Source organism: Crocodylus porosus, unplaced genomic scaffold, assembly GCF_001723895.1.
Source record: "Crocodylus porosus isolate Cpor-Errol unplaced genomic scaffold, CroPor_comp1, whole genome shotgun sequence".
Classification (NCBI taxonomy): Eukaryota; Metazoa; Chordata; order Crocodylia; family Crocodylidae; genus Crocodylus; species Crocodylus porosus.
The window spans coordinates 65,206,484-65,231,951 of record NW_017728886.1 but is presented as its reverse complement, the minus strand read 5'-3'; the positions used below and the strand labels follow the sequence as shown (position 1 = coordinate 65,231,951).

At 41.4% G+C, this 25,468-nt stretch overlaps 1 protein-coding gene across 1 annotated transcript in view; it reads right to left on the bottom strand.

Annotated features, from left to right (window-relative positions):
• KCNH8 (potassium voltage-gated channel subfamily H member 8) overlaps positions 1–25,468 on the bottom strand; it is a 245,275-nt gene that overhangs the window by 23,486 nt on the left and 196,321 nt on the right. Inside the window, exons 11-12 of the mRNA XM_019532738.1 lie at positions 23,905–24,119; positions 855–893 (exon numbers count right to left, since the gene is read on the bottom strand). Coding sequence (XP_019388283.1) covers positions 855–893; positions 23,905–24,119 — 254 coding nt within the window. The remainder of the gene's footprint in view (positions 1–854; positions 894–23,904; positions 24,120–25,468) is intronic.

The window sequence follows — 25,468 nt, the reverse complement described above, 5'->3', positions numbered from 1 at the left end:
TGTTGATGCTAGACCACTTGGGAGCCAAAAATGTCATTCATGGGGCCAGAAGAGGAGCAAGCAAGATGAAGAACAACTATGGTCTAATGTGAAAGGCACTCCTAAGAGAGGAGACACCAGCAATTGTAATCCCTGCTCCAGAAGTTACCTTTTTTAAAAAACCAATGATTTACTAATACAGGGATGGCAAAACTCCCTTGAGGCTTAGGTTGGATCCAGGCTGTGGGGTCTACCTCCAGATTGGATCCGGCCTGGGGAGTGGCTGTCATGGCCACCACAGCAGCAGTGGGTCTAAAGGTAGTGAAGGGTCTGGGGGTGGCAGCAGTGTTAAGTTGGGAGGTAGTGAGGTCTGGTGGGAGGGGTCCAGCAATGGCAGTGGATCTAGAAGAAGGGGCCCGGAACATTGGCAGCAAGCTAAGCTCACCACCAATAGCCATGGCCATCAGTGTCAAAGGGCCCTGAATGCTGTAGCAGGTCATGATCCCCAACTGCCAGTGGCCCAATCAGGAAGGCTCCATGGGCTGTATGTTTGACATCACTGCTCTAATGTAAAGTGTACAAGAAGTTTAAAGAAGAAATCTTATTCTAATGGGGTAGGCACTGCTTTGGGATAGGGGAATCTTGGGTTTTGATTTTTGCTGCCAGACTGCTTATGCTGTTTATGTTTATATTTGTCATAAAATGGGTATTTACATTCCTAAATGCAGGATCCTATAAAGGTTCATTCAAAACTAACTGAAGCTGATAGGATTCTTTCAACTAACTGGCTTTAACGAGCTTTGGATCAGATCCTAGGCCACTAAAAATAGGTTTCAAAGTAAAGCTCATCTTATTTAAAATTCAGTCAATCATACCTGAGATAGTGTAGTCTTGTTTGATAACTTTGATATCACCTGAAAGAATAATAATAAAAAAAGCAAGTATGTGAATGTGAACAATTTTGGCTTCCAAAGGTGATTTTCTTACACCTAAACCTATATAAGTATGCTAGTACAGAAAGGAAAACTCTTAATAAAACAACCATTTATTTCACCATTCACTGTCAGGATCAAATTACTTCTTGACCAGAAAATTTCTCTCATATAAAAAATATCATTTTACTCCAACACCGAGCAAGATTCAGATTAACAAAACCTATCAGGAACCATGACTTACATTTAGTGAAAGTTCCTTGAACCCTATGTATTTTGAATGGTGCATTTCAAGCACTTTTCTATAAAACTGTTTCTTCAGAAAACTGCTAACCAGCTTAGCTATTAAAACCCTTAGGGTGTTATCTGTCTCTCTAACAAAGAGGAAGAAGCCTTGACCTCCAAAACTTGCTGCTACTAGGGCTTTCCTAAACGCTCTCTTTTCATATTGCATCTTCATCCTTGAAGCAGACATGACATAAATGGGCTCCCTGTGGCATATGTAATATATACTTGTTTGAAATGGGTGGAAAAAACTGGATGAATATGAATGAATTTTGATACTCAGTTGGAGGAACCTAGGATTTGATGGTGTTGCAAGTAGATAAAGAGGTTCACCTACATAGATCTAATTGTTAGCTTGATATATGAGTTACGTAGGAATCTGGAAAAGCTACAAGTAGGTCAACACTTTTTTAAATGAGTGTTTTATTGAGGGTGAAATTTTCAAAGGTACAAATAGGAAATAAGTAACCAGCCCATTAACTAGTGTCTATGGGTGTCACAAGTCTCAGGACCATATGTGCTTTTGAAAATATTCATCTTTGACTTGAAAATAAGTGTCCCAATTTTTAAAAGTACTGAATGTGCAACAGCTCCCAAGAAATAAAATATGTTAGATATTCAATACTTTTGAATACTGTGCAGCAAATTTGGACACCTAAATATACATGGTGGATAGACTTTTGAAAGCATAAAATCCAAATTTGCAAAAGGTACTTAGGAACCTGGTACGATTAATTAAGTGCTTCAGTGAGGTAGATGCTTAACTCCCATTGATTTTTCATCTTTGTAAATCTACTGACTTAGGCTCCTGAGCCACATTTTCGAAAGACTTCAACATTTCACTTCCAAGACTCAAGTTCTCAAAAGGATTTAGATGCCTAACACATGCTTATTTCAAATTTATAGCAGGAGTTTGATGTTTTCCTTTTAATGCTTTATACCTTTATATATAAACTTTGAAATTTGGCATATGCTTTATTGACATCTACTTCAATCAAAGCAGAAATCTTATTTCACATCTACCTAGACATATATGGACTTACGTAAATTTAGCAATAATTCTCAATGCTAGCAAGCAGAGCAACCATGTTTTAACATGTAATTAAGATGTGCAAATAAAGCAAAGACTAAAGCCCTGTTTTTCTTGTTTTAGTGAAAACCTTAGACAACCCTAATGAGGTAAGTGATCATCTCTGATGTTAAAACCTCTCACTTCTCACTGTAATCATGGTCAGCTGATACAACTTATTAACCTTCACAATTGTGCTTGAGATCAGTGGTTCTCAACCTATTTTGTACCAGGATCTATTTGTAAACATAGATGGCCAGTCCTGACTCACAATCCACTGGCCCTGCTGGTGCCCCTCACTCCTGACGCACAGCACCCTGCCCTTGCCAGTGCCCCTCACTCCTGACCCACAGCCCCTGGTCCTTGCCAGTTCCTCTCACTCTCAAGCCCTTGGTGCTGCCGGTGCCCCCACTCTGAACCTCAAGTCTCCTGCCCCCCATGCCATGCTGGTGCCCTTCACTCCCAACCTACAGCCCTCTGCCCCACGCAGCCCTGCCAGAGGGGGCTCCCAGCTGCCTCCCTATCCCACTCAGGCTGGAGCATGGTGGCTGCAGCTGCACCAGCTCATGCAGGTGGCAGCGGAGTGAGTCCAAACCCAGTACAGGCTGGAGGGAAGACAAAGGGAGGCCTGTGGCACCCCCCTGGCCTGGGCTGGAGCTCCCACACCACTCCAGGCAGCCTGGTCATGGCCCCACCTGCCCCACCAAGCAAAGTCTCTCAGCAGCCCTGCCCCTGAAAGTACGGGCACTAGCCCCAGTGCTGCCAGCCCAGCTATGCAGATCCCTACTGCCCACAAAGGACCCCTCATGCCTCCTTCCCTCACTGGAGGGGCAGGTGCCTTTTCCCCTGCCCCCCTGCCCTGATGCAGCCTTGATGCCTAGCCAGCTTCTCCCAGGGCAGGCAGGCACCCGCCTCCTCCTCAGTTATCCATCTCCTCCATACCTACCCACACACGCACACAGTTCCCAAGCCCTGGATCTCCAATCCCCAACCTCCAACATTTATGTGCATTCAGCTGCTGGGGCTGCTCTCGTGACCCTGCCTGGCTGCATATTGGCCACGTGTGCGAGCACACACAGATGCACATGCACCCGCTGCCTCCAATCGCCCCAAGCAGCTCCTTGCAGGCTGGAACGCTGTCAGCCTGTAAGGGGAAACCCATGCTTTCCTGCATTTTCCTGGGACTTGCTTGCAACCCTTTCAAATATTCTTGCAACCCACTTCTGGGTCGTGACCCATGGGTTAAGAAACACTGCCCTAGATGAAACAAAACTGGGAGGGCTTAGAATCACTTGGGAGAACAGCATTAGAATTCAAAAGGGTTGTGATTGGAGAACTGGACAATAGACAACAGAATGAAATTCAGCAGAGACAAATGTAGGGTACTATATTTTTCATCCTTTGAGGGCAAATATGACTGCATCCAGTGGGGGAGAGGTGGGGAAAGAAAAGAGAAAGCAAATGGGAAAGAAACAGGGAGGGAGAAAAGAAGTAAAAAGGAGAAAAGAGGGAGAGGAAAGAGAAAAGGGGGTGGGGAGGTAGAGGCTAAGTCGTGTGGGTACATAGGTGCCTTATAAGCCTGATATTTGCCTTGAACAATCTGCTGCAGCAGGGGCAAGAAAGCGATGAGGACTAGGTACGAGGTGTTTTCATTTTCCTGGCCATACGTTTCTTCATTGCTTCTGCTGTGTTGCTGTTTGTAGGCCAGTACTCCATTTTGGACTGATGATCTCCGGGATGGACAATCATGAGTGATTTACTCTCATGACTCTAGGTTGATGCCAAAACTCTTCAGGGACACCTCTAGGGTGTCCTTGTACCACTTCTTTGGTGTGCTGAGGGACCATACTCCATTTGACAGCTCGCTGTAGAAGATTTTCTTTGGCAGGCGAGTGTTGGGCATTCTTGAAAGGCAGCTGGCCCATCTTAGCTGTGCCAGTTTTAGTAGAGTATGAATAGCAGGGAGAGCTGAATAGTAGGAAAGTAAAACCACATCCACAAATACAGAATGAGAGATTGGTTAAGCAGTAACAGTGCAATGTTACCACTGTTGAGGGTGGATGGGGGGTGGGCCAGAATTTGATGCAGCCGTCAAACAAGCAAATGCAATTTTGGGTTGTATTAGCAGGGGTATTGTATGGAAGACAAAGCACTGGCTAGGCTTTAGCTGGAGTACTGTGGGCAGGTCTGGGCTTTGCATTTTAGGAAGGATGTAGATAAACCGGGGAGGATTAAAAGGTGAGTGACAATGATAAAGGGATTAGAATTCAAACAATAAAGGAAAGGTTGAGAGAACTAGGAATATTTAGTCTGGTACAAAAAAGCTGAGGGGAGAATATGATAGGCATTGTAAAATATTTGAAAGCTGCAATAGAGGGAGGACAAATGAACTTTCTCCTCTGTTGACCTTTTCCTTGAATATAAAAGGCGAGTCACAGTTGTTGTCTTGAAAATAAAGAAATACAAATTGCTGTATGGGGTTGCCTTTTTATATATGGTTTTCCACAATCCTGCTGGATTCTCATGTTTTCAGTTGAATTGCATCTAGACCGCTGTTGTCACTGTATCAGCCCCCTCTGCTTTGCCAGCATAAGCACAGCTAGATTGTCCTCTTCCATTCTTAATATCACATTGTTATGTGCGTTGGCTTTGGTGCAGTTAGGGGTAAGCAGCAGAAGCAGCAGCCTGGTGCCTCAGGGCTTTGCCAGCAGAAAGGTGAAGGAGATGTAATACAGACATGGGGACCATGTGTTTTATAGAGGCACAGACTGGAAGGGAAGGTAGAAGAGAAAGAAAGTAACAGAGACTATTTTAATAGGGAAGAAGCTGAGGGAGATGAGTATCCTTGAGATTTCTGTTCCCCCTTCCCTCTTCCCATTATTTCTCCTCATTCTGGCCCTGCAACCTTGTTGTCTCTCAAATCTCTCTAAGTAAATGAACAGTTTCAGCCAGGTCATGTTGCTTCTTTGAAATAGTAACATGCCCAGAAAAATCCATCTCACTGAAATATTCCATGGTAAATGATATTGCAACCACTTACCTCTGGCACATCATTCATAGTTAATACATGCAAATATTGTGTCTTCCCTTCATAAAGTTGGAGCCTGACCTCATTTAACTCTATAAAAAGCCCTCATGGTAGAAAAAAACTATTCAGTTATTAAATAGACCTTAGAATGGGTGTAGTTCTCTGAAAGAGGCATTCTCAGCCTGTTCTGTTGGCTCCAATGCCTCTCTCTTCTCTAAAAAAAATGTTCTCAGAGTATAAAACAAGCATGTGCAAGGGCTTGAACATAAACAGGTAAGAGCAGTGAATATAAGGACAGTTTCAACACATAACTATGGTTTCACCTTCCTGCATCTGACTGCATACACTTTAGTATCAGAGGAATAAATTATAGGTGGACCCAAGGAACTGTCCTAGTTTCTGATCAACTAAAACTTTTCACTAGGACAATACAGGCTGAGTAAAGTATACTTCCTTAAAATGTCTTACCATGAAATGAAAAAAGAGACACACTCATACAATCATATAACAGTAGGACTGGAAGGGACTTCGAGATAAACCCCCTGCCAGAGGCAGGATCATCCCTATCTAGACTAATTTATACAAATCCATTGTCAAATCTATTAGTAAAACTACACGGTAAACCCTGACACAGCTATAAGGCATAACAAACTAATATGACACAAGTAAGGCAGGGGGACAATGGTGGCCAATTTCCCACTGCTGGGAGGGTTGTTAAAATATACTGGAGGGATCCATGGGAGAGCCCCCTACAGAGGAGAGCCTCACTATCATGCATCCAACTACAGGGGAGAGCAAAAATTCCCAGTCTGTACCAATCTGACCATGGGGTAAAATTCCTTCCAGACCCCCAAATATGGTAATCAGTCTGACCCTGAACAGAGTGGCAAGACCCTCTAGCCCCCCTGCTGCCCCACTTCCTCGCTCATGTGGCAACCAGGAAACCCTATCAGAGTGGGAAATTTCCATAGTCATAGACATAGCTACTCTGAGATCATCAGTGAGCTGGTGTAGCCTCTTTTGAACACCTCTAATGATGGAAAGTCAACAACTTCCCTAGGCAGTTTATTCCGTTACCTCAGTCTTCTAACAGTGAAAAAGTTTTTCCTGCTACCCAGTCAAAACCTACATCACTTCAACTGCAAGGTATTGGTCTACATTCTGCTCGCTGCAGCTGGAGAGAAAAGGAGCTTTCCCTCTTTGTTATGACAATCCTTCAGGTATTTGAAGACTGCTATTATATCCCCTCTTAAGTACCTTTTCCAAAAGGTATGGATGTTTCCTTCAACCTCTTCTCATATGATGTGCTTTCCAAACACTTTATCATTTTTTGACCACGTCCCCTCCTGCATAGGATGAGGACACAGCTACCGCTGCAGAGCTCTCCTGGTCCCAAGTGCATCAGGACTGGCCCTGGTGCTCCTTGCCAACCCCTGGGCTAACACCAAGGAAGTCTGGAGCTCCCTCTGGTTGCTGCAGGGGGGGCAGAGCAGGGTGGGAAGAGCCCTGTACTGGGCTGCTCCCATTGGGAGCAAATCTGCTTCCAACAGGGTGCACATGTAGATGTGCTCCCAGGAAAGGCTTCCTCCACAGTATTTTACTGTTCATTAAGCTTGAAGTACATTAATAGCACAAGTAGATGCGCCCGCCTTTATTTAAAGAGGACACTATGTTGGCCCTATTCCAGTTCTCTGGTACCTGATGAAGTTCATCAGGCCCTGATAACTTGAATTCATTCAGATCCATCAAAAGCACTCTGCCTGGTTTTTCGCTTTGTTTTGTTTTTGTTATCTTATCCCTCAGTATGTCCCCTTCCTTATCCAAACAATCCTTATTCAGTGTCTGGTTACAGCTTAATTTTTCTGTGAAGACAGTTAAAGGAACTGTTGAGCTGCTTTACTTCTTTCTGCCTTCTTTACTTCTTCTGTTAAGAGTTCTTCATGGCTATTTAACAGTGGATCCACAGCTTCTTCAGTCTTTCTTTTCTGGCCAACATACTTGTAGAATCTCTTCTTGCTTTAAATTCCCTCACCAGGTGCAGCTCATTTCTTTTTACCTCTGCCTTCCTGATTTTGTCTGTGGACATTTTTGTTATTTCCTGGTAAGCTTCCTTGGTGACCTGTTCATATTTCCATTGCTTGTATGCTTTCTGGGGCTGTCAATTAATCACTGTTAACAAGTGTGATTAATGCAAGCAGCAATTAATGTGTTTATTGAGCACTGCCCCTGGGCTGCACTGCCTCACTGCCATCCCCAGGCCAGGATTCCTGCAGAGCCACCTCCTGCTGGCCCTAGCCCACACTGCATCTCATGCCTGGCCCCAGCCCAGCACTGCTGGAGCCTGAGCCATGCCCAACACTGCTGCTGAACTGGGCAGAGCTGCTGCTTTCCTCCCCACATCTCCGAGGCTCACACCAGGACCTGGAGAGTTCAGTGGCTCTGTGTGGGTCCTGGTGGGAGCCTGGGGAGCACGGGAAGAAGAAAAGCAGCTCTGACTGGCTCAGGCTTCAGGGGCGCTGGACTGGGCACATGGTGCAGCACAGGCTGGGGGCAGTGGGAGGTGGCTCCACAGGAAGCCCTCTCCCACCCTCTGGTAGCAGCTGCCTACACAGGGATACAGGGCCACCATCACAGCCACTCCCCTGGGCCCTGGAATGGGGATGTGCAGGGACCTGAGAGCTTAGAGGTGGCTTGTGCCAGAGCTTCCAGGTGATCCTGACCTGCCCTGAGCTGTGGGGCCCAAGGGTGCTAGGCAGCCCCCACTGTGGTGGCTCTATGTGGGTCCTGGTGGGACACAGGCTCTGGGCAGCTGCAGCAGGAAGATGGGAGGTGGGGGAACACCTACCCACCCCCAACCAGGGCCCTAAGCAGCCAGGCTGGCAATGCTGGGTTTTGGGGAAGAAAGCACTGGGCTGGGGCAGGGCTCCCTGACATCTTTGGGCCCAGGGCAGGTCAGGACAACTTGGGACCAGCTGAGCAAGTAAGCAGGGAAGTTTGGGGCTGGGCTGGGAACAGGATGAGAGCAGCTGCCCCAGTCTGGGCTGCCCATAGCCACCGCTGCTAGGGTGAGGGTGGGGTGAGCCCACCAGTGCTGGGGCCATGCTCAAGTGGGGGAAGGGGGGTGCCTGAGGCCCAGGGAGCTCCACGAAGACTCCACTCAGATTGGGCATCCTGCCAGAACATGAGGTGGTCCCCCCTCTCTGGGTTCCCTGGGCCCCAACCCCTCCTACACACCCACAGCCCCCCACATCATCACAAATTCACCTTACACACACACATCCCGCATCCACCTTCCAACCATACAAAGTACTTGAATAGTTTTACAAAATTTTAAGTTTTTCAATGCATAATTTTGAGTTTTTAAGTGTGTGATTAAAATTGTGATTAATTGAGATTCATTTTTTAGTTGTACAACTAATCATGATAAATTTGTTTAACCATTTGACAGCCCTAAGGCTTTCCTTTTCAGTTAGAGGCATCCTAGAAGCAACTTGTACGGCCACACTGGTTTCTTGCCATTCTTGCATTTCCATCATGTCAGGACAGTTTCTTGTTGGGTGTCTAATAATGAGCCTTTTAGAAGCTTCCAGCCTTGATGTGTTTCTTTATTTTTCTGTTTGTTTTCCCATAATGCCTTGACTGTTAACTCCTTGAATAAGTTGAAATCTAGCAACTGATCTCAGGCTGGGGCAGCTGTTTGGCTGATCTCATGCTTTCCCTGTCTCAGGATCATGACTTTTATCATATCGTGATTCCTTCCTCCAAAGTTTTCCATCACTTTTACATCCTCCACCAAGTCTTCCCCATTGGTCAGGACAAGAACCAAGATAAACGATCTTGGATCACTAGTCAAATCACTGAAAATACTTTATACCTTGTCCAAAAGAGAAGGGGAACTACATAAGTAGGATAATTGCATTTTGAAGATAAAGTTGTCTGATGTTCCCCAAATATTTTCTAATACAGAGCCATCCAACTGGTGGCCCACGGGTCTCGCACAGCTTACAAGTGATTAACTCATGGCTTCAGGTGCCCACCTGGGTGCCACTCCCCACGTCATTCCTATTGCTGCTGCTGTGTCTGAGATCTCTGGGAGTTGGTTAGTGCAGACCAGGGAGCTCAGAGGTCCCCATAGTCTGCTTAATGGAGAAAGCCCATGAAGCTTGTGGTCCAGGGAACTGCAGTCTCTGGACACTGAGAAGCTGGATGGTTCTGGTTTAACCTATTAAATATATACATTTCAAAATAGCCATGGTATTTTCTTTTATTGTTCGTTATAATTCGAAAAATTGCACTTCCACATCAAACAATTCTGCTTGTTCAATAACAAAAAGTTATCCAGGTGACTAGTGATATGGAGGTAATTCTTCCAGGACTGGTGTTATAAAATGATAAATCCTGGTCTCGTAGATATCTGGAAGAACATTTAGCAGTGTTTCTAGTGGAAGACAGAGATAAATATTTATTGGTATTTTGGAAAAAAATGAGATTTAGAGGTACAGACATTATCTAGATTTGGGAAATAGTAGGATAAATAGTATGGTATATCATTTTCTATTTGCTGGGTCTAAGAGTGTGACACTGGGTAGATCACAATGACTTCTGGCTTCTGGAGATTCCTATCTCCCCTATGTGGGTTTGTGCTTGAACTTCTGGAACAAAATATGAATATTAAACTCATAGAATTTGTTGTAAGACTGAGTCCTAAAGTATATTGTTAATGTTTTGCATTTTAGGGCACAAAAGGCTGTTTCAGGAAAGAATTTTGAGTCATAAACTAGAATAGTAAATAAGGTTGGTACTTAGATCTGAACAAAAGGGTTTATGAACACGAGCGATACATAAAAATTTAGATCAAATGCCATATGTTCTATTCCTCAGATATTGTGTGGTAATGGAAAATAAGAGCATATAACAAAGGATTACCATATTGCTGAAAAAGCTTATTGCCTCACACATGTTCATCTCTTAGTTTTCCTTAATCAGGAAGTTTTTCAATGAAACATAATAAATCCCTGAACTTACAGCCCATTGACAGAAAAGCATGCTGGAGAATCTCTCAGGCTAGGTATAATTGTAACAGTAACTACACACAATAATTTAAAATTATTTTTCCATTAGAGATTTTTCTTCTGCCAATGTGTTCTGCATTTTGATTTTTTGGTTCATTAGCTCTCTCACTCACTCTTGCAGCCTTCCTCTTTCCTCTTTCCACTGCTTATATATGAATGGAAAACAAATAAATTCCCTGGAAGCAGATGCCTCTAGCATGATCTGAGTGAATAATCTGTAATGAGTTCTATCTTTTGGGAGCTAAATGTCCACAAACAGCATGTAATTTTCTCCCATTAATTCATTATTCTAAATTATTTCTGAAATATTTTTTTACAAATAATCCTTATTTTGTAGGACTCGGGTAAGTTTTTGCAGTGACAGAGGAACTTGTTAGTTTGGGACATAAAATGTCACAAGGATTCTTTCCCCTAATTGGAGGTATGTGATACTTAAATTCCAATTTCTGATGCCAGAACAATGGTGCTTAAAAATTGTGAGCATTTACAGGCAGCCCCCCTTAGTGCTCTTAATTGGTTCCTAAAAAACTAAGTGTTAAGCAAAATGAGTGTTAAGTGAAACCGAAACTATTTGACACCCCAAGATGGGGACCACAAATGTTTTTAATGACTCAAGATGGTGACGGTAAGCATTATAATGAAAATCAATGAGCGTTAAGTGAAATCAGGTATCAATTTCAAATGAGCATTGTAGCGAAATAGCAGGAAGTGAAACAGTGTTAAGCGGTGGTTGCCTGTGTTCATCTTTAGTCTAAACCAACAATGCTCAACCAGGGTACCATGACATGCTAGGGTGCTGCAAGATCCTTTAAAGGGTGCTGTGGGTGCCACACAAAGTTAGCATTTAGTTCTGTAAACACCTACACATAATTCACAAAATAAACCCAGAGACTTAAACAGGAATCTGTGGTGTGAGAAACCTTCTGACTTACGACTTTTCTGAGTTCCTTGCAATGGAAGACTACAGAATAGCACTATTATTTTTCCATAGTCAAAAATGAATGAAAGCTACATGCTGGCATTGTCTGAGGCAGGCCTCGAGCCTAACAAAGGATTCCTTGAGTCTAAAAACTTGCAAAACTGCTGGTCACCTATGGCATGAATGCCACAAGTGGTAAGGACAACCTCTGCATGTGGCGCACAGTAGATCAAAGAGGGAACAAGCAGCACAGCAGCAGGCAGGCTAGGAAGCAGAAAGCAAAACAGGAGATCAGGCAGGGAGCACAGGTAGGAGGGAGAAGGCACAGCAGCATACTGGGCGGAAGAGAATCAGAGTGGCACTCAGGAAGGATGTGAGGTTAATTTTTCACATATCTGCAAAAAAAGGCTAGACCCCACTGGTAGACTCTCATGGTTTATTCCTAAACACAGAACTATAATACTTCTGGTTAAAACAGACAAACAAACCCTAAAATATCAGCCACTCAGGAACTGTAATTATGGATGAAGTGGTATAGGCCTGTTGATTTTAATTTGCTTTTATAAAAAAAAAAAGAGAAAAAACTGTGCTTGAACCTAAAGATTCCAGTCTGCTTTGTAGTCATGAACCAATACTAATAAATGCACAATATTTACGTAGCAAATTCTGCAAAAAACAAAACAAAGGATCAGGACCATCAAAAGCAAGGAGGACAGTCAATACACTCAAAACAACCTTTGCACCAGCAGCATGCTGTTCAGGAAGATAATGATAATGTAATGGTTTCTAAGTTATTATAGTTAAAAAATATTGGAACGAACCATTAATCTCTCTCCTGTTTGGTTACAGGATCCTGGCTGAGGGGACTTTCTAATGGAAACTTCCACTAGATGTGGAATTCTAGTTATACCAAATACAGGGCAATATTATTTTTCTGCAATGAGGAAAGAAGCACAGTAGGAAGCCTAATTTGGAATAGCTGGTGTCTGTCTCTCTCAGTTTTTCCCACCACCCACTAAAAATGCAGATGACCTATGCCGATTAAATAGCAAATATATGATGAAAGACAGTGGTTAGTAAGCAGTGTTTGTGATCTACTTAAGGAACAGGTTTGCAATGTGGCTTCTTGGGAAAGGGTGCAGTAAAGAAAGAGGAGGAGAGAACCTAAATCATATATGTGGTTTCCTTTCCATTCATGTTTTCAATCCTTTTTTCCCCCACCTTGCTAATATTCCATTCATCCTTGGTTTACACATTAAAACAATATTAGTCAGTGCAGTCTTTTTGGTTATTAATTCAGGTATCCAGTAAGTGATCCCCACATGTTAGGTACAAAATGGATCTTCGTCTGGTGGCATTCTAGTAGGTGATTTGGATGTTTTTATTTTGAATTACAATAATAATCTAGATGTATACTTAGGAAAATATTCTAATAAATCCAGAAATCTGCCTATGTACGGTTTAAAATCTAAAATAAGCCATGTGTTGTCTATATTATATTTTATTGATTTTAAATATATCTTGGAGGGGAGGGGAGAAGAGTTCACAGAAGACTTCCATTTGCTAATGACATTTTTTATCTTTAATCAAAGATAAAATGAAGATTAACTCAAGAATTCTTTAATTTCTTTATTGGCTTAAGTGCTATCTACCTAACACCTAATAAAAGTGGAACTGAGAAGCAGAATTAATATTTATCTATTTAATGCACTATGTTAAATCTTATGCCGTTTGTTCAAGGATTCTTGTGTATTATGAGGGGGGGTGTTTAAACACATTTCAATATGCATCTTGGGATAATGATGAGTTTCTAGAAATATTCTAAGGTTTCAGATTTAGAGTATTATAACATTTTATGAAAAATCTATTTAAAGTTACTCTCTATAATAATGTTTTACCTAACACATAATAAAAAAGATTGTTATTTTAAGAATTCTTCCAAATTTAGGGACACACTCTGTTCTCTGATATACCAGTATAAATGCCGAGTAACTGAGAAATTCAGAGTAATTTACTAGTTCCACTGTAACGGAGAGCAGATTTGACCTTTAGTTCTATTTGTTCTGTCTTTTTTTGCAACAGCAGAAAGGGTATGTTAATATTTATAACTCTGTACGTTCAAAGTATCCAACAACAAATGATACATAGTGGAAAAGGCTTATACACCATCCCTACATAACTAAAATGGAAATATAGTTGGATGTCAAGACAAATGCCCAAGTTTTTCAGGCTAAAATTGTGTGGCTCAGTGTTTTATACTCTTCTTGTACCACATTTTTAAAAACATGGATAAGATCCTTTACCAAACTGGATTTTTCTACATGTAACCCTCTGGTTAAGCCTGATAAACCTGATGCAGAATATAGTAATCCTGAACAGTGAGGTGAACAAAGATACAGTTCAAAATGATTCCAAAGCTAAAATTACTAGGTAATCTATGTTATTTATCAATCTCTACATAACAATTACAATAATAATCAATATTTTCCATTTGTCTAGATCTTTCTTATAATACCACATCACACAATTGGATTTGGGAAACCACAGCTATGTGTGTAAGCTTTTACTTATGTGAATAGTTCCACTGGAACAATACATCATAAATAATAGTAATTGCTGTCAGTGGGGTTACTCATGGGGGTATAGGACTATTAACATGATGAAGGGATTCACAGCTGGGCTATGTACTTGTATACAAACCTAGGGAAAAAAAAACAAATTAAAATGGAGTTAAGCTGAAGTGTATATATAAGTATTTAATAGTAAACACACGACAGGCATGTTGTAATTATAGAAAACAACCTCTAAAACCAAGAAAGCCACCATTAATCTTGAAAGAAAGTGAAAAATAACATCTCAAAGTAAACAATTTAGGCATCAGAGTCACTTCAACTCTGCCATATAGCAAAATCATACCAAATGAATAATGCATATTAGTATTTGTGGACTCAGATTAAATGGATTTAAAAAAAAAATACTACATTTATTTTTTTCCTTGTTACCACAGGACACCTTCCCAGGGAGGTATATTATTCATAAATAGTAAATATAAATGTATTAAAATACAAGGTTCTTAACAATGAAGTTAAAAATAAAAATAATACTAAATAATGGCAATTAGGATCTAGTGGGCATCTGTGAAGCAATTCTTATTTATTGGCATATCAGCCTAGGTTGATTTCTGATTTCATAGACATTAGGGCTGGAAGGGACCTTAAGATTATCGAGTCCAGCCCCCTGCCCAAGGGGCAGGAAGTCAGCGAGGGTCAAAGGATCCCAGCAAGATAAGCATCCAAATGTTTCTTAAAAGTGTCCAGAGTAGGTGCTTGTACCACCTGGGGTGCTTGTACCACCAGTCTATTCTAGGTGTTGGGGACTTGGACAGAATTATCCTTTATCAAAAAGTAAGAGAGGAAAAATATGTGGATGTGTCACTCTTTTCCCAAAGTATTTACGGCAACAGGGAACTGCAACACAAGGATAAAGAGCATCTGGATGAAATTTTTAGGTTAAAGACTCTAAGAATGAAAATCAAGGAAGAAACAGGGAGTGTATAGTCTATTGCCTACCGAGTCTGATGGAAACATACCGTTTTGTTGTTTTATAACTTTGTAATTCTTCGTGAGGCTATTGCACTTGTATACCAAAATCATGGACATACTAGAAACTTAATAAATGTATAGATACCTTCAGTGTTGGTCTATGCAATGACACTCCCAAAGCTATAGAGTATCATGCTTGCAAGAAATTTTGACTATAGAAGGCCAAGAGTCCAAGAACAAGATAAATAAACCTTGCATGGCTTCCACCATGATCTGCTTTCACCATGCCAAACAAGGCGAGTATTTGCTGGATAGAGAAAGTTTGGAACCTAAAGGGTGAGAGGGGGATTGAATGTAATAATATGCGGGGGGTGGGGGGAATGATATTATGGGTTGCAAAATCACTTGTCCAAAATTAGTACCCCAGATTTTTGGCTGGGGTCCATTAAAACCTGCTTGGTTGCTGCAAAGCTGTCTTGAATAGATGGGAAATTTCTATGGAATATTCTATGAGGAAATACGTGACAGAAGCTATTCTCAAACTGTTTCTCACTTGTTTAAAATCAAACATGAAGTAGAAAGCATGGGAGACAGACTGTGCTCTATTTTTTTGCCCACATGCTCATACAATTTTCTAGCAGTGCAATCCTGCTGCTTGCCATTTCACAGAAGCACAGGGAGGTTGTGTGGGTGGTGCATAGTTCACTAGCAGGGTTACTGAATCTGAAAAAAGAAGCCAGGCAGTCCCAGGAGTGTGAAAGGAAAATTAAACCTATGCACAGCTTGTAAAAGGGACCACTGAGCAGTACTTCACTGTAGCATTACTTACAAAGTAGGACACATACATTGGTAGGTAAGGAATCTGCTCCCATAGAAAACATCGTAAGTCACAGTTCAAACCCAATTATGATTTTATTTTTAAGATTTTTAGGCTGGGGGGTGAGTGAAATCCTACTTATTCAGTACAGGAGTTGAAAACAGTGGCTGTATATAGGTTCATAATATATCCTGATACAAAATCTGCGTAAAGGAAAGATGCAAATTCAGTGTCTGGCAAACAGAAAGCAGTGGACATAAAACATCCGTCACTTGGGATCTCTTATCAGTATGAGGGCAATCCATTATATACAACTGCTAAATGCACATAAACTGAAGGGGGAAAAATTAATCAGGTAACGTTGCTTCAGTATCGCTGAAATTTTTTCAGAATAACAACCTAGATAAAATATTGGACTTCTGCCTTTTTGGAGATCTGTTTTCTTTTGCATCCTTACAGCTGCAATGACTATACTGAAATAAGAACAAAAAGTACCTGAGAATAAGGAATGCCTCTCATGTGACATCCTCCTCTTTTGACAGTAGTTACCTCTGTTATGTCATTGGCATCAAGGATCAGAGATATTGCTGCCATACCCATACTAATATATGCTCTAGCACCAAGAAAGCTCTTGCCACAGGTGATTGATTGTTTACGGTTTTCAGTTTAAAAATAACATGCATTTCCAAAAATCATCTAACCCAACCTACAAATCCAATAGAATCTTTTCTTATCTACCCTACTTTTCTTATCTACCCTACTTGCTGTGGAGATTGCTTTTATGGGCAAATCTTTCCTTCTCCCCACAGCTGTTCCATTCCCAAGGTATCTGTACTAGTATGGTTCTCTTGTATAAAGGAAGGGTCACATTATGGGATGGCCACACAGGCATTTTGTGATGTAGAACAAACTGAACCACAGGAACCACTGGTATGTGCATCAGTACAACATGAAAGATTACCAGTCATTTTTGGCCTCTGAATATCTTTCACATAATCCCACTGAAATCAACTGGGTTTCTTGTAAGCTGGAAGTTAAGCACATGTATAAATACTTTTAGGTCTGGGATGCATACGATTTTTTTCCTGAATCCTGTGACCCTTGCTGGAATCGAAATGAGCAATCTATTATTTTATTTTTGCTTTCTGTGTTCTAACTGCAATTGAATTACACCTGGCATTAATCTGGTTCATACTTTAAGTTGAAGTACTGTTGTGATAAATATTGTAGAAATACAGAATCCTATGACCATAGGCAGATACGTGCCATTTACCTGCATGTGTGTCGAGTTGCCATTCTACTTTTCTTTTTTCTAATGCATTCAAGTAAACAGATGAACTACATGGCTATGCTGTAACTGCATAAACTGCCTAGCCACTTAACACATTCAGTGAAGTTACACACTGTTTCCAGAGGTGTGCAGCAGCTGCCTGGGCACTGGAACGGTCCTGTTACATCGCCTTAAGCTTTCCATGGCCTGAACAGGCCCTCGGTAGGCTAGACATTACTGTGATGCAAAAAAATATGACTAGCTGGATTTTGCTGCCTGTACCAGGTGCATCTGCTGAATTGCTTAGCAATGTAATCACACCTGGAGCTCATAAAAGGGGCCTCTAGGGTTATGGCTGGCTGTAAAGACAGTGACAGGCAGGCACAGCTGAGGTCAGCATCATGGGAGAGGCGAGTGAGGGGAGCCCAAAATGATCAGTAAGAGATAGGTTCAGGGAATTCAGGTTAGTTCTAGGGACTGAAGAGGTCAGAGGCCAGATTAGGGACTGGAGGGGAATTGAGGGGGAAGAAGGATGATGCTAGGCTCAAACTAGGCAGGAGCCGGGAACAGGGTGGACCTATACAACAGGACTGAAAGGAAACCCTGGGGGTGGCTGGGAGTAGACAGGCACTGGGGCTAGGAAATAGGGTGGGTTTCCTGAGGAAGGACTCAGTGAGGAATGGCTGGAGAGAACTACTATACCAAAAGGGGAGACCCAAGTCTTGACTATGGCAGCATGGCTAGGCTGGCTCACTGTAGCAATGTGGCAATAAATGGGGGTGTCTTGGGACCATCTCCTTCTCAGGGATGCTTCTTTCTGCAGCTGCTGAGAACAGCTCTAGGCTCTATACAGTCTGCTGAAATGGCAGCCAGCTGGCCATGCAAACTTCCAGAGGGGGTGTGCTGCACTCCCATTACCTCTGCCTCAGATGTGAAACAGAACTGCTCTCTGGATATGTCTGTGCATATAATGGGGGCACTTACAACCCCAGGGTGGAGTGGGGAGACAGTCATGCCTACATGCTATTTGTATAGCTGAGACTTGTGCAAATTCTACCCTTTTTTGCATCCAGGTGGGGTAATGGGATTATGAAAGTCACTGAGCATTATGGCCAAATCTAGCAATTATGCAGCACTGCTCAGGTGCTTTTATTTTAAGCATGTTTAAGTGCTTTGCTGGATTTGTCAGTGTCACTCTACAGAAAAGACCTAATAGACTTTTGTTCCCAAATGTAAGACATCTTTTTTTATATGGCAGAGCTGTGGCTCACAGCCACTTTCATACTGAAGAAATGTAGGTTTAGATCTTTTCAGATCTTTCACCTATACCCATACAGAGCTAGCAGGAAACAAATTATACCACCTCTTTAGCTTTAATAGGATGACCACATGTCCCGCTTTAGTTGGGACAGTCCTGGATTTCAGAAGCGGGTCCCATCCTGCTATTGGGAATTATAATGGGCATCCTGGAAGCACAGGGGCATGGGGAGCCAGAGCTGCATGGAGAGCACCTTGCAAGCAGGTAGACAGGCACTGCTCCCACCAACTTGCAAGTGTCCTGAATTTCCCAGAAAATGTCCCAGATTTCTAGAATTTCCATATGGATCACTCTGGCAGGATGACCAGCAAATCAAACGAACCAAAGTACTAATAAATTTAATGACAATCATTCTAGCCCATGATATGAAACCAAAATATGAGAAATGAGGGAAGGTCACCTATATATACACAGTGCTTATTTTGGCAGGTTGGGGAGGGGGTCAAGTGGGTGACAACATGTGCTTAAAGGCAGATCATTTTCAGAAGGAGTAATTTGAACAACATACTTGGTTATGGACAATATTAAAATGGACATGTCCACCCACCCTTCACTGCCAGTTCCGCAAGTGTGTAATTCTTCAGGAGGCTGCAGTTATTGTGGGGGGGGTGGGGGGAAGGAACAACACTGGAACTTGATAATGGTAGAAAACTAATTTTTAAAGGTTAACAGGCCCTACAAATAAGAGGCCAGCCTCTCAGAAAGAGGTGGATTATTTCTCCTCTAGTCATCACTGATCTACAACATTGAAACCCACATTTTATATCATAATTTTTATATAAATTCCTGGGTTTTTTTCTCGTCAGGGGTTGGTTTCCTTAGGCTGCTGACAACGAGTGACAGAACAAGATTCTAACAAAGAAGGAGTCTACTGCTCTTCTGGTCTGTGTGCCTCATTACAGACCAGAAACCGCTAAAAGCCTCAAATCCTCCCTCTCTATCATAGCCACAGTATTTTCATTTTGAAAAGTATATTCTACCTATGTTGTGAAAAATGTTCTCAGGGAAAGGCAGTGTACCCAGTCAGAAATGAATTCTGACTAATTAAATATCCTGTCTACAAAGATAGATTTCTAAGTCCATAGACAAGCCATCTTTCCCCTCACAATGTGACACATATTAATAGTACCATGCTGAATCAAAGATGGTGAATGTCTGCTTTCCAAATAGAGTCTTACCTTCCTTTGGGACTTCATTAAAGCTTGAGGAATAGCACAAGACAAAAGAACCCTTCTGGTTTGTGTCAGTCAGCCCAGAGCCAGTGCTTGGCTTTTAGCAGGTGAATTTAGCATCCACACTGTGGGTGTATTCAGGGACAGAGTGGACGTAGTCAGTAAAAACAGGGAGACTAAGTTGCCATTATGCTTTCTCTCAATGCCATGACGGTACTTTGCATATCTCCATCTTCTTTAAGTAAAAGTTTGTTACAGGGCTATTACAAGTTATGAATCTCTTTTTACTCATAAAAAGTACAGGTAGTCAGTGAAAATGTAGATTGAGAAGTCAATGGGTGAGAGATTGACTTGCTCAATCTACATTTTCACTGACTGCCTGTCTCATATGCATACCAGCCCAGCCTCTGGCTTCTTTACTTTTCATTCCATCCAGGAAGAGCACACACCAACTACTGAAACTTCCTTAGCCTGATGAAGGGTTTTTGAACCTGAAAGCTTGCTTAATAATTGTTTTCCAACTATTTAAGTTGGTCTAATAAAAGATATCAGATTCACCCAAAGAACCATATCTACCTATGTCCTTAGACCAACACGGCTACAACCTACATGCTTCTATACACTTAAAAACACTAATTTCCCTTTTACTTGCAAGTAGCTAAAAAATTGTTTCTAACAAAAAAAAGGCAGAGAGGCAGAATATATACAACACTGATAAAGGCATTTTTTTCCAGTTAAAATCTCTGGGTTTTTGTTCAAAAACACATAAAAAGGAAACAGAAAACAGCTAGTGCAAGCATATGGATAGGCTTGGATAACATTGCAAACCATTGAACATTTCTGTTTCAAGTGGTATAATCAGGATCCCTTGAGGCTTTTATCTTCTACTGTCCAGCCTTCTCCATTTCTATATCTGTTACAGGCTGAAATAGTTTCATTTTTTTTTATTTCTTGTTCTCAAGCATTCTTTTAAATGATCTTCTAGGATTGTTCTCAACTCTTTGAAAACAACATGGCTACAGTTACTACTTTATTGTTGGAAAACCCTATTACTAGTACGTACCCCTAACAAGTTATCCTTCAAGCAACTTCTTCTTCAGCTTGCTGTAGAGCCCAGTGGGTGGTGACAGATGTGCAGCTTCCTGGCCTAACCCATGGTGCTTCACAAAGTGCCATGAGTTAGAGTGACCCTCCAGACCCAACAGATGTTCACTGTTGGGTAGGGAGGGTGGGGGATTGAGCTCCAATTTGGAGCTGAGGAGTTGCAGAGATGCAGCTTCTCCTCCCTAGGCCTGCCCCCTCCCTCCCAGCTCTAGTGCTGTCTGCACAATGGGAAGGGGGAGAAGTTAAGGGAGGGAGCTTAGGATGGACTTTGCCTCACCTGCACTGGAGTGAGGGGTGGGTGGGCTGTGAGGTGAGGGGCTCCAACCCACCCAACCCCTCTCTAGCACAGGCTAGGAAAAGCCCAGCCCAAGCACCCTTCTCTCCTCTCCCATTGTGCAGACAACACTGGGAGTGGGGCTGGGCTGCATCAGCCCAGCTGCCTAATCAGACACAAGTTAATGAAGGTGCTTAACTTTGGAACACCTTCATTTGAACCTTCAGATAATGAGGGTTAATTTGCCATGCAGTCAGGGACTTTTAATTTGCAGCCAGTTCTGTTAGGGTATGACTGTAGAGTGCTTTCAAAGGGCCAGTCGTGCAACAAATATTACCTTCTGTCTGTGCATTATGGTGAAATCTAGTAATTATGCAGCACTGCCCACTGTCTCACTGAAGGTCTTTTTTCAGTCCCATTCCACCTGGCTTTCTGCCAGAGACTAAAGGAGTGTGCATATCTTTACAAGTTTGATTTCTCAAGTGGCCATACTGATTAAGATATAAGGAAAAGTGAATTTGGTCATCTAAGAGATTTAGTGAATTTTGTATAAAGAACAGTTTATTACCTGAATGACACATCCATTGTGGGTAAAAAGTGAGGTTCACTGGCTCACAGCCTGCTTGGCATTAGTTTTACCAATCTATTTTCAATAGCATCACTGCATCACGTTGATAGTCAATTTGCATGAATATCAATTTTTATTAGTTTAAACCACACAGAGAGAAACTGCTAGAGAGAACAGTATCTAAATTAAGAATGGGGAACCCCCACAAAATGAAGACTTCCTATAAAGTTCTGGAAGTATCTTTACATGGTAAATCTCTGTGTAAAAAAGCAGCATAGATTCATACAAAACAGAAAATCTCTTTTTTTCCTCCACAGAAGAGAGATCTTCATGTTCCTACAATACTGTGCATTTCATCTTTAGAAGCATTATGCTTCCAAGAGCACTGTGACATATGGAATACTAATTTTTAAAGGTTGGGACACCCTTCCTCTAACCACTGCTCTTTGAAAACTCCTTCCAAGTGCCATCAAGGGGTCACAGAACCCAGAAGTATCACAAATGAATTTCTTTCCTCAGCTGTGTGCTGAGCTGAAGCACAGGATGATGGCTGGGGAGAACAATTTATGTACTGCCCTCTCTTAAAACCATAATGGATAATTTGCACATAATTTTACAGGGGATTAAAATTTACATGTATGTAGTGCATATGGCAATTCGTAGATATGAAAGCATAAAAAAATAGAATCAAGTATTATTGATATGGGAAATGTGTGAACTTATACAAGAAAGAAGAAAGAAATGGTCCCCAACTTCAGTGCTAGCTGTGGAAGCAAACCCAGTTCCTGTTTTAGATTCAGTCTTCATTCCCAACTCTCAGCAGACCTGTTGGCTAAACTTTGCTAAGCCTTTCCTAGTGTTCGCAGCAGAAGTTTGGCAACATAAACTCATTCACATGCTTATTTTAATGTTTACTGAATTCTGGGACTTCCCAGAAGTCAAGGAGATAGGGAAACACAATGCATTTTAAAGGCAAACAGGATCTAAGCAACCCCTAGATAATAAAGTATAGAGAAAAGTCAACCTAGATATAGCACTGATAAGCCTGAAACTGGCCCAATGTTCCTACATGCACTGGGAAAGCTTTGCACTGTTCTGCTGGCATTACATTGCCCTAAGAGAAGCTTTGCTGCCCATAGGCAATTGCACTATAGAAGAATGTTCCACAATGACTTTCTGAACAGAATCACAGGGGGATCCAAGATGTTGTAAGGGAGGTATGAAAGCAGTGACTAGCACTGCAGGGCTATCTGCACCCCCACTCCCAATTCCCCCCCATACTGAGATAGGTAGACCATGCTTCAAGAGCAGGTCTGGGGATGGGGGAGTTCCAAAGCCACTCCTGCCCCATTTCAGCTGGGCTGTGCTGGGAACTGGGCTCAGCAGAAGACAGCAGCAGTGGCAGATGGGTTCCTGTTCTTGGACTGGTAGGGAGGAGAAACCGGTATGCTGATCCCTTTGCTGCTGACCCGGAAGGGAGAGCAGCTCTGGAGCATTCCTTGCCCCTGGACCAACCAGGGACAGTGGCAACGGTGGGCAGGGGAAGGGGGGAACGGGAGGGGAGTGTTACTGAGTATGGAAGGGAAGGGACGGGACATGAAGAGGCGCTAAGGGATGGGGGCTCTTACCTGCTTCAGGACTTTAAAAACAAAACTTTGGGTGAGGAGTGGGAGCTAGGAGCCCAGACACTTGGGTTCTCTCCAGCTCAGAGGGGGGTGCAGGCTGCAAGATTGGAACAGGAGGAGCTCTGGCAAAGGGCTCTGTCTGGACAGACTGTCCTTCACTGTTTTATCCAGTCTATCCAGACTGTCCTTCTCTAGTGGACTGTATCATTGTTATTTGCACTAAGATGAACACCTTTCCTTACCCAGCAGTCTTCATATACTTAGAGGGATAATCACAAAAGGTGAGTTTGCCTACTAACTTTCAGTATTACAGTGTCAGTATAATTGAAATTATGTATAAAACTATAAAGCATTAAAGTCAATCCATTTTGAGGTCCTTCAGCAATCTTATTTAGAGCTTCTCTTTTGCAAGTAAAAGTTTTACAATGTACTGATTTTCTGCAGTCACATGCTTATGAGGCCCTTGGTTAAACAAGAGCGTACATTTTAGTTACAATGCATTAAATACAGTTGTTCTTAAACATAGGTCATTTCAAGCAATCATAGCAGCAAATATTTTTAAATGTAAAAGAGAGAATTTAGTAAGTTACAAAGTGAAAGATCACTAACCTGGCATTTCAGGTTCAAAGCAAGTTGTAGTTTGAGATACCTTTTGATACATATGTTGTGTGAATATAAGCAAAAAAAGGACAAAATCACAAAAGAAATCATTCATAAATATATTCTGATGGAACAGTTAGACATGGATATCTTGTCAGGAGTAGCCAAGAAATCATTAATATATGAATTATTGTGTCAAACTTAAAATGCAGTAATTTTAAAATGCAGAATATAGCCTTACATCACTGTGCTAAACTAGGGTCAACACCACTTGTACATGAAAAATATTTAAAGCTAAAGGAACCTGCAGGTATCTTTAAACACACTTACATCACTTTCATGTCCTTCTCGCAGATTGTATGTGAGATCATGCTGAATACCTTCTACAAATTTGGGAGCATATTCTGGATAAAAGTCAAGCACTTCGAAGAGTCCTTTAAGGATAATGCATTGGAGGTCACAGTAGGTTAGAGCTTTAACATCTGCATTCGTTTTAATGACTTGGTCCTTGATTGAAAGGTTTGCTCCAATTAAATCTCCTTTACCTAAAAAAGAAAAGGCAAGTTATCTCAAAAGCATAAATATTTGACTCTTCTGCTGGAACATAACAGAACAAATCTGTTTGACTTAATTGCTAAACCTTCAGACCTGCTGCTATTATGGCATAATTTGATTACTGACATTTTAAAGATCTGGTACTTAAAAGCTTTCTCAATTTTTGCAGGTGCAATGTTGTATCGACAATTAACTGCACCCACAATTAGTTGCAGGTACGAATGCTAATTGCCAGATGTGCAACTACCTGATTTAAGGAGCTATCAGATAATTAAATGTATAAATATTAGCTTTTTGCACTAACAGTCAATGGCAGGTACACTTTTATGTCTGTAAAAAAAAATGGACATCTTATACCCAGCTTTCTGGGTCAGAAAAGGTAGAAAGTTAACAGAAGTATTTATAGTATAAAAGATGTATATAAGGCAGGACACTTCAATTAAAGGGGATAGACGTGTGAATTTTTTTTTCTTAGATTTTGTGTAGCCAACCACTTGGAACATGTGGTGTCATTGTGTATGTTACAAGTAAAGTGTTATAAGGGAAAGTAATGTTTAAGTTATTATCTGACTTCAGAGCTTGGCATATTTGTCATTGAATGCACATATTGCATGCTATGACTGATTCTGAGAGGATGGAAAAGTTATGGTGAAATGCTCAAATATTTGCACATACAAATAATAAAGGCAGATTTTTTGGTTTAAATTGTAGGTGGGGGCAGTCATTTCAAATGTATACAACAGTAAAAAGCTTGAATTTGAAAAAAGGGGAGAAGGCGTAAGGTAGAATAATACAAAATTAAAAGTTATTTAAATAAGGTCAGATTTACTCTCTGCTTGCTGCTTTAAAATTAAATAATACCATTTTGGGGAAGGGGAAATTATCCTACAACCTTACCGTATATTTATTTTCAGAAAATACCTTAGTATGATGAAGACACAACTATTGCAAAAATAAAAAGAGTGTCTGCAAGGTACCCTAATATCTGCCATGTAAACAGATGCCACTGTATAAGCTAGTCTAAGCACTCTCCTCTTTTCTCATTGGAGAATAGACTTTCATGTGTGGATTTCATGTGTGGATTTATCTGGAAACATCTGTTTGATAATATCTCTATGTTACTACAGCCTTACTCATGATTTCATTTTGTTGATGGATCCTTTCTGGCTAATATTTTAAATCTTAAATCTAGAATGCACAATTAAATAGCACACATCATTTCTGAATTAAATTACATTTCTATACTAGAAATACAGTCTATTTGTGAGTATGTCTCAAAATGCCAAAACAAATAATCCTATTATAATATGTTGTATTAATTGTATTGTGTTTATTAATA